Here is a 13,263-nt window from a genome sequence, read left to right on the forward strand (position 1 = left end):
GTATGTATATATATATATATATATATATATACACACAGATATACAAAAATATTAGGCATTTACAATTTTCTCGCAGTTTATGAAAAATTAAATATCTCGGCGAAAAGAAATCTCAGAGAGATTTTCGACCATGCATTTTCAAGCATAAAGATAAGATAGAGCTTTAAATCTGTGTTTGAATTTTTTATATCTATGATTTTGTTCTTAAGTTAACATAAAATAAAAGTAACATAAAATAAAAAATAATATCTTTACAATATTTTTGTCTTACTTTAAAGTGCTACAGATCGTATTTTTTTATTAAGAAATATCGTATTTTTTATTATGTGAAATTTTATTGTGTACAAACTTTTTTAAAATTGATGATCAAATTTTTAAAAAATTTGAAAAAATTTATACGAATCAAGAACATTATAATAAACATTTTTTCTCTTTTGTCTTTTTTCCTTATATTTTTAAATTTCGAAATTCAGAATCATTTTAGAAGAAATAAGTTTTTACGCAATAAAATTTTATATAAAAAATACGATATCTTTGCAAAAAATTAACGTACAAATTTTTTTCAAAAAGCATTTTAAAGCTTAGGAAGCCTACTTTCAGATACTTTTATATTAAATTTTGTTTGTTGAACGTTTTATTGAATTGCATTAAAATAAGATAAAAATATTTCAAAGATATCATTTTTCAATTTTATGTAACTTAGGAACAAAATATCATGAATATAAAATTCAAACGCAGATTTAAAACTCTATCTTTATGCTTTAAAATGCATCAAAAATCTTTCTAAGATTTCTTTTCGCCGAGATATTTAATTTTTCATAAAATACGAGAAAATTATAACTGCCTAATACTTTTACACATCTGTATATGTATATAATTACTTGATTGATTATGTACTTTGATAAATCTCTTAATTATATAATAATTAATTATTATATAATTAATTAATTAATTAGTGCTGTTACGTCCTGTCATATTTTTGATTTTATCACACTATATATTTTCTTTTACTATTTTGCTTTACATCATTTATATGAAGAAATTGTTAATTTGAGTATTTTGCGTGAATATTTTGTGTGGAAATGTATCAAAGGATAGCATTTGAATAGTTATTTTGCTATTTATCACGCCGTACCGGCATGACGCATGTGTTGACTCGCGCGAGCTAATCGAATCATTCGCAAGGCGCGTGACGCGTGCCGATGCCAAACAACGAAATTCTCGGAAGAGATAACTTTGTCCCGAGTTGAGAAATTTATTCCTACAAGCCTTTATTGTATTGTTATTCTGCATAAAAATCATCATGAATTAATATTTCGATTGAGACATTCAATTCTTGTAATCATTTGAAACGAGTGTCGATTATCGCGCACCAATCATGAGCTGCAACATGCGTGTCACTTGAATTCTCGCACGAAATTTCGGTTGTACAAGCTAAGAACGCTTATTATTTCGTAATTCTGTGTCATATTTATTCCTTACACTTCTATCCAGTTCATTATTTTTATCGTTATAATTATTTTATACAAGCCTGAAATAAGTATAAGCTAATTATGTTTCTTGCGAGGAGCCTGACGCGCGCCGACCAATCAGGGAAAAGAGTTTGGACCAGAATGAAAGACCTGAGAAATAAACCAGTTTATAACTCTGAAATTTTATTAAATAATAAAAAATTGATTCGATCTTTCGAATCTGCATCAATTTCAGTTGCTTGTGTGCCAAAATCTAGTTTGGCACGACCGATATTTCTATCTAATGCCCATACTTGGCAATGTGTTGTCGATTTCTGGAAAACCTTTCTTTCCTTCTGGATTGCAAGTGCCAACCCACGTCTATATAAACGCGGCGAAAATTGTTATTGGCATTATTATGATTCAGAATCTTTATTTGAAACAGGACACTTCGCTATAAGAGAAAAACATTGGAATATCCCAAGAAATAAAAATCTCTAAAAAAGTATATATAGTTTCGTTTATTTTCGCCATTTGTCTTTCTCTTTTCCTCCAAGATGGCTGACTGCGTTTGAAGGAGCTGCTCAGTCTTTCTCTTTGTATGTCTCTTGTAAGCATTAATAAATTCACGGTTACTCATCAAAATTCGCTAGAGAAATCAACCCTTTCGTCTTCTCTCGGCACCTTCTGGACCCTCCAGGGTTGAGTTCCAAAATTTAATTCTATCAACTCGAGTATTATTTTATCCTTGTCGGTCATCGAATGTTAAATAAAGATAAAAGATACTTGGAGTTGACAGAATCAAGTTTTGGAATGCATCCTCGCACGAGCTCGTTTACAAAGAACGCACGCCCCCCTTCCTCTCCCTTCCAGGGAAATAGAGAGAATAGAGGGTACAGCAGTCTCTCCGGAGCAGTGCGAGGATTGGACCCATTGCTGTCGGAGCACTATCCATCTCGTGATAGGCCTCGAGGCCCAACCCATCGAGACGAACTTTTCAGATCATATTGAATACTCCAGTCAACCGGAACTCGCGTTCCGATAGGATAAGTAAATAAAAATATAGCAGAAAATTATTTAATGCTTTGCTCATTTCTTTCTCTCAGTCCATTCCTTTTCCCATTCCTCATTGGGAAATGATGAACAGGTTCGAATTGCTGGGATTAATTATAAATTTCCTTGCTCAAAGAATGTAATCTGTTCGAATCAATTAATTGTTCTCAATCTTAGAAGCATAAATGCTAAACAGTCGAGTCAATTAATGCTCTACATCCCTATCAATAAGAAATTAATTTTGTGCTCAGACAACACATTATCTTAATTTTCAAAGATACCAAATTTTAATATTTAAAGGAATCAATGATTAATATTAATTTTCAATATTTCGATTCAATTAAGTAATGAAATATTCTTATAAGAATGTTTTAAGAATTTATAACATGCGATAGGTCTATTGATCTACAGAGGATTGCTCGGCCTAAGATTCGCCACTTATACTCTGATCGTACTTCTCCCACTCTTATAAGCAATTCACCACTCTTCCAATCCTCAATCCACGCAAACGCATCGCACCGTATCATTTATTTTTCGATCCCTATACCTGGCGGCGGTCGTAACATAATTTCAATTTTCGTATACAATTTCAATTGTTACCACCGACGGACGTAACAGTGCTATTAAACTACACATTAAATATAGCTAATTGTATAGATACTTAAAAATTGTATATTTACTACAATTCTATTTAATTAATCTATTAAACATTTTTACCTTTCTGATGATCATACATAGTTAAGGAAATTTTTTGTAATTCCTTTGTATCGATTTTTTTAAGGTGTTCAGTGGAAGTATCTTTCCTCCGCTTTTTAACATCCGATCTATCATCAATAAAAAACTGGCCACATTTATTCAGTGGCAAGATTTTCGGAATTGCAATTAATTTAGAATGTTTTTGCCATTTCTGTAAAGCATTTCGATAACCAGCCCAATCCGGACGTTTAAACAATTCTTCCTTATAAGGACAGATATCTTTTTGCCTCGTCAGATATGTTAGTTTTGCTAAAATGTATTATTAGTTGTGTGAGAGTAATAATATTTATTTAGTTTAATAATAATAAATAATTATAAGATAATTATTAGGTGATGAAATAATATTATTAAATTTGTAGTAATTAATAATAATACGTATCTAATAATATGAACATTCAATTATAGTTGATTAAACTTTTTAATATTTTGAAATATAAAATTACGTTTCGATGGTAATCTTGGCATAGTTACTGCTGGCAATCTCTTATGTAATTCCTCCACTGTTTCTGGCAATGTTAAAAATGCAATGGCCGACAATATTATTCTCTCATTGCAATCGTAAATTTTCTCTGGAAATTAAATAATTTTATAATTATTATAAATAATTTTATTCATTTTTTAATTTAAGTTTTAATTTAAGTTTTAATTTAAATAAAAATAAAATCTGAAATATACTATATTCCTCTTCACAGAAATCATTTCCCGTTAAGATTCTGTAAATTTCTCGTAGAAAATCCACACTATTCAATTTGCATGATTTATGTAATTCTTTTATAGTACTTGGCTTTAATTTAAATAACGTTGAAATGACGCCAATAGCTATTAATGTCATTTGCGTGCCAGTTGTCTTTGTCTCTTCGTAATCGGTGAGCATTACATTTTCCAATTTCATTAAATACTCCAACTATGAATTTATATAACTTAATTTCATAATACGTAGAGAGAATTACTACAATTTTATTTTAGAAAAAATCTCTTAAATAATGCACACTCAGTACACATTAAAGCTATTATACATACTATTCTAATAATTCTTTAAATGTAAAAATGAGATATCTCAATTGATAAAATACCCAATGTGCACTTTATCAAATAGCACAATAAAATGTATTGAATAGTTTGCGGTTTAATTCATTTTTATATTTTTATTAAACGTACATCTTTACGTTGATTTTTGTGCATCAGTTTTAAAATGCACTGAGTGCGAACTAGTTCTGCCAAAATAAAAAACGCTATAAGATCGAAAGATAATATTTTACTTAATGAGAGAATGAGTTGAGCTATAATATTTTACAGAAAACAATCTTTTATCACATTTTAATATTGAACTTTATTTATCGAAACGAAATTTGTATGAGATCATTCATTTTTACGTTCATACTTGATCAAGGGAAAAATCTTGGTACCATCGTGGATATTTCATAAGTTTTAAAAAGCTTTTCTTACCTATTGAAAGAGTAAATAATATTATTAATATATTAATTTAAAATACACAGTTACAAATTTAACGTTTTAATATAATATTTATATTACATTTTTTAAAAATTAAATTCTTTTTTTTTCTTAACTATCTTTATTATTCCGTTCAATATTAAAATAATAGCATTTATACAAAATGAAATAAAATTAAATAATTATATTTCATTTATATTAAATTTTGTTAAATATTGATCTTGTTATAATGCTACTGTCTTAAAATATTTTGTTTTAATTTAATTTAATATTGGGTTGTCCGGAAAGTTCGTGCCGATGTTGAAGGAAAATTGAAACGCAGAAAATTTTAATTTAATAAATGTATACTAAAATTTAAATTTTCAGTACGAACTTTCCGGACAACCCAATAGATCGGACGCACTAGATACATAGTGCATATTAAAGTCGTTGTACAATTGATGTCAAAAAGTATTTAATATAAATTTAAGTTTGATTAAAATCATGAACTCCTCTATACATTTTATTGTATCATTAAATAAAATATATATTTTATAATTAAAATATATATTTTATAATTCGAAATATTTGCATTTTACTTTTACATTTAGATTAATCAGTGTACAAGGGCTTTAATATGCACTAATGCTCATTAATGCGTTCAAACAAATTTGCTCTTAATTCAATCTTGTATTTTTGCTGTTAGAAGAGGCTTACTTTTCTTCTTTGCTATTTTTATCGCCTTGTTGTTTGCCTCCTTGTAAATTCTTTTCTTTTTTGCCCAGAAGATATCCTTTGCTAATGCAATTTCATCTTCTAGATAATGCCTTATAAAGCGATTTTTTTTTATCTGGAAATAATTTAATTCATTCTTTAATGATTGTTGCTGTTCTCCTGCATTTGACTTTCTTGTTTTGGACGGTCTCTTTTTCTCCCGAGAAAGTCGAGACATGGAAAATTTTATTTGCATTTTAGCCACCGGACACTCGTGCATAGAAGTTATTGTCATTAGTGAAGATTTATAGGGTGGCTTTCGTTGATCATATCGCGAAAGAGGATCGAAACGATCCAGAGAACAACAAAATCTGAACGGTTTCAGCTTTGAATTCTTCTTTGGCCATTTTTCTTGAAAAACAGTGTTCAATAAATAACTTTTTTTTTTGTCGGCGAACTGTAGATAAGATATGAAGATTATCTGATTGATGTTAACAGAATTAATTAACACAAATTATAAAATTAAAGAAAATTAATTAAAGAAAAGAAAATATCTTTACAACTAAAAAAAAAAATAAAATTAAAATTATATGTAAAAAAATTTCTATTAATGTGACTGTAATTAATAATTTCTACATAATAATTTAATGTTTTATTTTTAACGGCATTGATTGTTTACTTTAAACGTTGGAACGAAGATTTTTTCGAAGCCTTTAAAGTAATTTTAGACATTTTTTAAGCAAAGAACTAAATTGATCTTTATTAATAAACTATATTTTGGGAATAAATTAAATTTTGTAATTAATACTTGTAAATTTATAAATGATTATAGGAAACGTAATAGGTTATGTTCGAATGAATGAAGTTTTGAGTGAATTCAGAATAAAATTTTTATTTTATTTTGTTTATAATTGTAGCCTACTTTAGACGATTTACAATTTGCATCAAATTTTAAGATCGAAATTTATTTATAATTTTTTAAAAATGTAATAAACACTCTTATTAATTGTTTCTATTAATTATTTTATTTCATATTATTATATAATTTATTTATGATTCTTAATTACTTAATTATAGCTAAAAATATTTTTTTTTTGCATTCTTTAAGAGGGAAGTATCGTCTTAGATCTGCGAAATTAGCACACTACATTTTCAGTTTTTATTTTTTAGTATAAAAACTTTTTTTATTTTTATAAGAATTACTATAGAATTATGAAAAGTACTACTGAAATTGTCATTATTTTTTTTATTATTAATAGAATGTTCTGTTAACTTCTGCATAGTATTTTATATTTGATGATTGCCTTAATTACGATCTTAAGATTGTTTAACTATAATAATTAATTATATAATTATATAAAATATAATAACTATAATAACGATAGAAATTATGCTTTTACAATCTTAAATGTATGTATTGCCTTAGTAATTTTAACAGATTTGCAAAAATTAAATTATTGTGCATTATCCGGGAAAAAATGTTTCATATATAATTATATTAAATTATGTAGAGTGTTTTCTCTAACTTGATTATTTAAAATATCTCCATCTAAGATATCCTGTTTTTAAGGAGAAAATATCAAAGAAGAAAGTTGTTCGATTCGAAGAAGTCATATTATGATGAGCAAAAAATTTTTCTCAAGATCATATTTTTTGAGACTTCACTTCCACTTTTTTTAAATGGAATTGTATAATTTTTTTATACAATATGATTCCTTTTCCAATATGATTTCCTTTAATTATTCTAAATATAAAAATATTAAGGAGTGATGTAAAAAACCAATAGTTTACAAGATATTTTATATTTTATTCTGGCATATATTAACATAAAATATTAAATAACTATGTGTTTTCTTTCTATCAATTGATTCATTATATTATATTATATTCTGTTCATAAAAGCATTAAGGTACAATTATGAAAAAAATTAATAGTTTATGAGTTATTTAACATTTTATGTCAATTTATATGCTAGAATAAGGTATAAAATATCTCAAATCATTGATTTTTTGATATCACTATCTTAATTTAGAATAATTACTTTATAAATACTTTATAAATACTTTAATTTAGAATAATTAGAGGAACTATATTTGTGTAAAATTGTGTAAAAAAATCATACAATTTTATTTGAAAAAGTGAAGGTCTAAAGTCTAAAAAAAATATGATCTTGAGAAAAATTTTTTGCTCGCCATAATATATGCCTCTTCAAATTAAATAACTCCTTTGATATTTTCTCTATTAAAAACAACGGAGATATTTTTAAATATTTTAAATGATCAAGTTAGAAGAAACACTGTATAATTGTATTTAAAAAATTGACATATTTTATATATAATTATATATAATTATATATAAAATATATAGGTATATATAACATTTTTTTCCAGGTTGTTTCAATTAGCTAATTCTCTAAAGAAAAATAGATCTAGGTGATACTCAGTGAGAAATGACTCCTCGAATAGATGTCGAATAGATACAATGATTAATTTCGAATTCGTGAATTCGATATTAATTCGTTGTCTAAATGACGATCATTTCTTGTTCGATAATCATGCTCTGATATTTATCAGATTGTTCATGTAGAACTCGATATTATTTGCATATGATTGGACAGTCAAATGTGTGATTGGTCTGTCCAATCGTATAAGAATAATGTCGAGTTTTTATAAATAAGCCGGATGAGCCTCTTCTAACTTCATGGAAGTGCGACATTTCTTGAGCGCGTGTCAACAAAGACACGAAATTTTTACACCATGCATATGTTAATCATACAAATTTTAAAATATTAACAAGAGAACTCGAAAAGTACTTTATAAAAAATAACTTTAATGCAATGTTTTGAAAAGCTCTTGATCCAAATATGAAAAACTCTCTACCAGTTATTAGATTCAGAAATCAAAAATAGAATGTAATTCGCCAAGATCAAACTGATAAGGTTAGTGAATCAGATCTTTTTTGAACCCTACGATTTTTGTTTAAGCTTTTTTGTAAAACTTATATTTTTCAAAATATAAGATTCAGACCTTTTTGGGACACTCTGTATATCTATATTTTATGCATATTATATATATTATTATTATTATGTATTAAAAATATTAATTATTATTTATTTATAAATTATTATTTAAAGTTTATTGATATTTGTAAAATAATTGCAATAGTTTATATAATTTTGTATTTATATTAAAATGCTAGTAAAGTTTTCTACACAGTTTTTCTTTGCATTAAACATGTTGATATTTCTATGATAAATTAGATTAGTAAATTAAGATTAATAAATTTAATTAATTATTTTTCTCCATAAAAAAATGTAAAATTTATATTATAGAAAATTTTTTTATTATTTGTATCATTTTTTCTTGTTTTTCTAAAAAATCTAATATTCCTTTTATCATAATAATTTATTATACAGATTTGTACTCAATAGTGTCTGCTAACGTTCCCTTTACTGCGCATGTACAAGTATCTCATCATTCTTTCATTCGGAACAACGATGTAGTTGGATACAGCCATCGTGCGTGATAAATATATGTATGTGAGTGTTAAGCAAATTATAGCTATCACTAGCTGCTATCACTGAGAATAGTGACATTTGACAAATTTTTGTTTTTTTAAATGATTCACTACTAGGTATTCTCATTAGTATTTATTCATTGATAGAAGTATATCAGTATTTTTTCTCCCAAGAGCTTTGCTTTGCGGTTGCATATGCATTCTCAAGAATTCGCTCGAATATTCTAAAGCGAAGTGTTGAATAAAAATTGTTCGCAATACGCTTAACATTAAAATAAAATTAATCTACAAAAGGTGTGTGTGAAACAATGGATAATGATGTTACATGAAATACAATATCTGAATTAAATTTATGGAAAAGACAAATACGAAAAGTATTGAAATATATTTCTAATTTCCTTTTCTTTCTTTTAATTTTCTTACAATATTCTATAAAGATTAAATTTTCGCGTATCTTCATAGAATTTAAGAAGATTGCAAATCGCCAATGTATTTTGCTCATGTTGAAGTAACATCAATCTTTCTTAGTCAGCAATTTAACTAATCCGATGCGTTATCTACTTGAGCCAATTCAAGTTCATTTAAGATCATTATTCACATTTATCTCTGACAATACGCAAAGATATTTCTTGAATGGTACAGTAAAACTGTTGGATGCAGTGCAATCGTCAAGAGCTTGCAGAATGCCAAAGGAAATTGTGATTGTTGGAGCAGGTGCAGCTGGTATTGCTGCTGCCTCGAGACTATTGCAGAGAGGAGTAAATGATTTTGTAATATTAGAGGCCAGTGATAGGATCGGTGGCAGAATATATACCAAAGACTTTGGTAAATAATAACCTAAATTGGTATTGAATTAATGAAAATTTAACTTTGTATATTATCTTTGACATTGAAACAGTTCCAATTATATATATTTTTAAAACTTTGGCTGTTTAAGAAAATTTTTAATCTAAACATCTTTAATATTTCCAGGTGAAAATGTGGTAGATCTCGGAGCTCAATGGGTTCATGGAGAATCTGGAAATGTAGTGTTCGAGCTTGCCTCCAAACATGATCTACTAGGTTCATTTGCAGTTCTGTACGATTCTAACAAACATGAATTTGTCACCATTAATGGTGAAGTAATGCCCAATGATGAAAGTAGCAAAGCTCTGATGATTTATTATAATAATTTGAACAAAATGAAACAGAAAGAATTTAAAGAGGAAAGAGGATCATTTGGAGATTTCTTCATAAGAGAGTAAGTACTTTTGTTTTTATCTAAAATTAAGAATATACATTAATTAAATATAATATAAACTAATTAAAAAGTAAATCAAAGTATAAACAACATATTTATTTATTTTGTACATAATATATTAATAAAAAAAATGTCAATAAACTGTAAAAAGATCTTTCAAAAGTGAATTTTTAAAAAAAAAGTGAAGTTGGTCATGAAATTCTTGTATTTGTCTAAATCTAGAGGATGTTTTCTTCATATTTAACTTACAATTAAATTAAAATATTGTTTACGAAAAAACTATCAATATTATAGAAGTTTTTTTAAAACTAAAAGTTATTAAAAGTTGCTCGTATAATTTTTATTTTCTCATAAGTTTATAATGGTTTTTTCATATCAAATTTTATGAAAGAGAATATTGTTCACAAAACCATCGATATCACTTTCACGAAACCATGCTTGTAATGTGGGATGTAGATTCTCTCGCACAATCGTATAAACATCTTTATCAGGCACAATACATCTGATAATATAAACAAGGATAAATAAACAAAGATAATTCTACATATACTTTTATATTAATTGTAAAGAAATGATATTCTATTCACAAACACTTAAGAATTATCTGTTAAAAATTTGTTATTAAAGACTTATCAATTTATATGTACCTCACACGATTGTTGCAACATTGATTCCTTACGTATTCATATCTCAATAAAGAATATATGTATTTCAAATATTTTGTATCCAAGTTGTTATGCAGCTGTTCATATATTTTTAAAGGATTATTGATTTTTTCAATGTACCCTTTTGTCAGTATTGGTATAACATAATCGACCTAAAAGTAGATTAATTTATAGTACTTAATATCAGTTGATGTTAAAAAAAATGACATAATTAACAGTTCATAAAGGAAATTCGGTTCTTCTAAAATTTGATTCTCCAGAATAGAAGTTGGACAAAGGGTTTACTTTCCCTTTCATAAAAATTATAGCAAAGTTAAGAAGTTTACATAAAATTCTAGGAAGCCAGTACTTGACTTGGGCTATCAAAAAAGAAAAGAAATTGATTTACCTGCTTGAAACAGTCGTCTATGAATTCTTCAGCTCGACTATAGACTTGTTTTTCTTGTTCTTGTAATATAAGTACACCGATTCGTGGTTGTTTAGATCTGAATATCTTCGTGATGCACTCAGCAGTTGGCAAACCGTCATTAGCAAACGTCAACATAACTATACAGCCATACGTTTGTTTATGCTGCTACGATACAAAATATAATATTAAAAAATTTTTAATTTAAAATCTTGCTCTTGTAAGAAAAATTTTCATGAATGTATTAATCAGTTGAGCAACCTGTTTCTGCTGTCTATCTTGTGGCATGTACATTGATTCACTTTCTTTCATTTTACTTTTACATTCTACCATTGAAATTGGACTCAAAACTAATGGTGCTTTTGGTATATGTCCAGGTTGAATTATTTCAGGTCCTAAATATGTATAAAACATATAATTAAGCCTTAATGCATGATTGGATCATTTATAACTTGCTCAGTTCTTTTCTTCGAAAAACTAGGAATATCAAGTAATTAGATATAACATTTATATACAATTTTTTTAAATACATCTTTATATAACTATACTTATACTTTCTAAAAATGTTGAAACATGTGTAAGATTATTTAATAATTTTTGTATATTTAAGTGTTCATTAAAGTGATGAAAATTAACTCGAGACACGACTTATTAGTGTAATAAAAGATCAGAAAAATCTCATCGTGTGTACTAAAGATTATATAATTCTGTAATTATGACATTTGTAAGTTCCAAATTTGTGTATGTGTGAGACTTATGATTTATTCTGTCAGAAAAAAGAAATGTTATTGTTCTTTATATTACCATGGCTTGGTGTGACATGTTGTGACACAGCATTGACTAGATCATGCACATAAGCCTTAATCTGATTTATTACATCAAGTCGTCGTATTTTTTGCAAAACACTCAGAATTTTGTCTATTGTTGCCTCTGGAGATTGCACATAAGCCAAAAGCACGTAATATGTTGGATCTTGCAGTCCTTTGAAATCATAATCTATGCACTAGACAACAAAATGACATTATAATATTATCTTTACATTATTATTATTATATAATAACATGTATATGAATCAGCTTGAGTTCATATGCATACTTATTACTTGTCATTTTTCTGATAATCTTACACGTATCTGTTCCATTGTTAAGCCCATATGTGCTGCGAACTCCTGCCATCCATCATAGATCTTCCCTGTTGCTGTAGAACTCAGCAACAAACATAGTTTTTGTAATGTAGCTTTACCAATATGCTCGAACAAATATGCAGCGTGAATGCGTGATGATTCTCTCTGAATATTCACAATAGTCATATCTAAATTTGGTGGTCCATCCACTTCATTTCTCAGTTTCTCCAGCTCCGGATCTACTTTCCTAGAATTATATTTTTCATTGAACGTTCGCATTTTCTTCAAGATGACACATCCATTTGCACATATTGTTTACACAACTAAAAAATTCTGAATTTGTCAAGAATTCAATCTTAATAGTAACAAAATAAGTTATGATTATAAAATTAATAGTAATTTAATATTCAGACAGTTACCTTTTTGCAAACATCTTGCCGAGTTTTATTAGCAAGAAAAGTTAGGTTGTTATTGCAAGTATCAGTGTGATTTGATTGCATTACTGCTGTGCTCGCTTCTGCAATAATTTGCAGAGACATGAACATGATACATTTCCATGCTTGGGATATTCAAAGATCTATATTTAAAAATATAGATCTCAGTTGAATAATTTAGTTCAGTAAAACCCAAATATCACAATTGGAGGCTATGCTTTTCTTATATATGACAGAATGATTGCAACATGCTGCTGGTGTCAGTCTCCCCACCACAATATAGTACAAGATTGATGATTCATTCTTACTTTCTACCCGCGTAAAATTTGAATCAGAAAAATATGAACAAATTCTTGCCTTTGTTCCACAAAAATTTGCTTCTAATAAATGAATTTACCAAATAAATTCTTTTTTCAATATAAATGTAAGCATTAATGCATATATATATATATATATATATATATATATATATAT

General features: G+C 27.1%; 3 protein-coding genes across 3 annotated transcripts in view; 1 reads left to right on the forward strand and 2 right to left on the reverse strand.

Moving 5' to 3' along the window:
- LOC105620033 overlaps positions 1–8,921 on the reverse strand; it is a 10,895-nt gene extending 1,974 nt beyond the window's left edge. The window contains exons 1-6 of the mRNA XM_012201544.1: positions 8,847–8,921; positions 5,409–5,862; positions 4,642–4,706; positions 3,936–4,164; positions 3,704–3,829; positions 3,222–3,509 (exon numbers count right to left, since the gene is read on the reverse strand). Of these exons, the coding sequence (XP_012056934.1) occupies positions 3,222–3,509; positions 3,704–3,829; positions 3,936–4,164; positions 4,642–4,706; positions 5,409–5,862; positions 8,847–8,921 (1,237 nt within the window). The remainder of the gene's footprint in view (positions 1–3,221; positions 3,510–3,703; positions 3,830–3,935; positions 4,165–4,641; positions 4,707–5,408; positions 5,863–8,846) is intronic.
- Positions 8,922–9,469: 548 nt separating this feature from the next.
- LOC105620034 overlaps positions 9,470–13,263 on the forward strand; it is a 13,255-nt gene continuing 9,461 nt past the window's right edge. The window contains exons 1-2 of the mRNA XM_012201545.1: positions 9,470–9,746; positions 9,894–10,161. Of these exons, the coding sequence (XP_012056935.1) occupies positions 9,470–9,746; positions 9,894–10,161 (545 nt within the window). The remainder of the gene's footprint in view (positions 9,747–9,893; positions 10,162–13,263) is intronic.
- Positions 10,537–12,788, reverse strand: LOC105619954. Its single transcript, XM_012201468.1, has 7 exons — positions 12,775–12,788; positions 12,359–12,602; positions 12,037–12,235; positions 11,494–11,627; positions 11,215–11,400; positions 10,809–10,978; positions 10,537–10,663 (listed from the first exon to the last, which is right to left on the reverse strand). Exons 1-7 carry the CDS (start codon positions 12,786–12,788, stop codon positions 10,537–10,539), a joined length of 1,074 nt encoding a protein of 357 aa, XP_012056858.1.

The sequence above is a fragment of the Atta cephalotes genome (genome assembly GCF_000143395.1).
Source record: "Atta cephalotes unplaced genomic scaffold scaffold00023, whole genome shotgun sequence".
Lineage (NCBI taxonomy): Eukaryota > Metazoa > Arthropoda > Insecta > Hymenoptera > Formicidae > Atta > Atta cephalotes.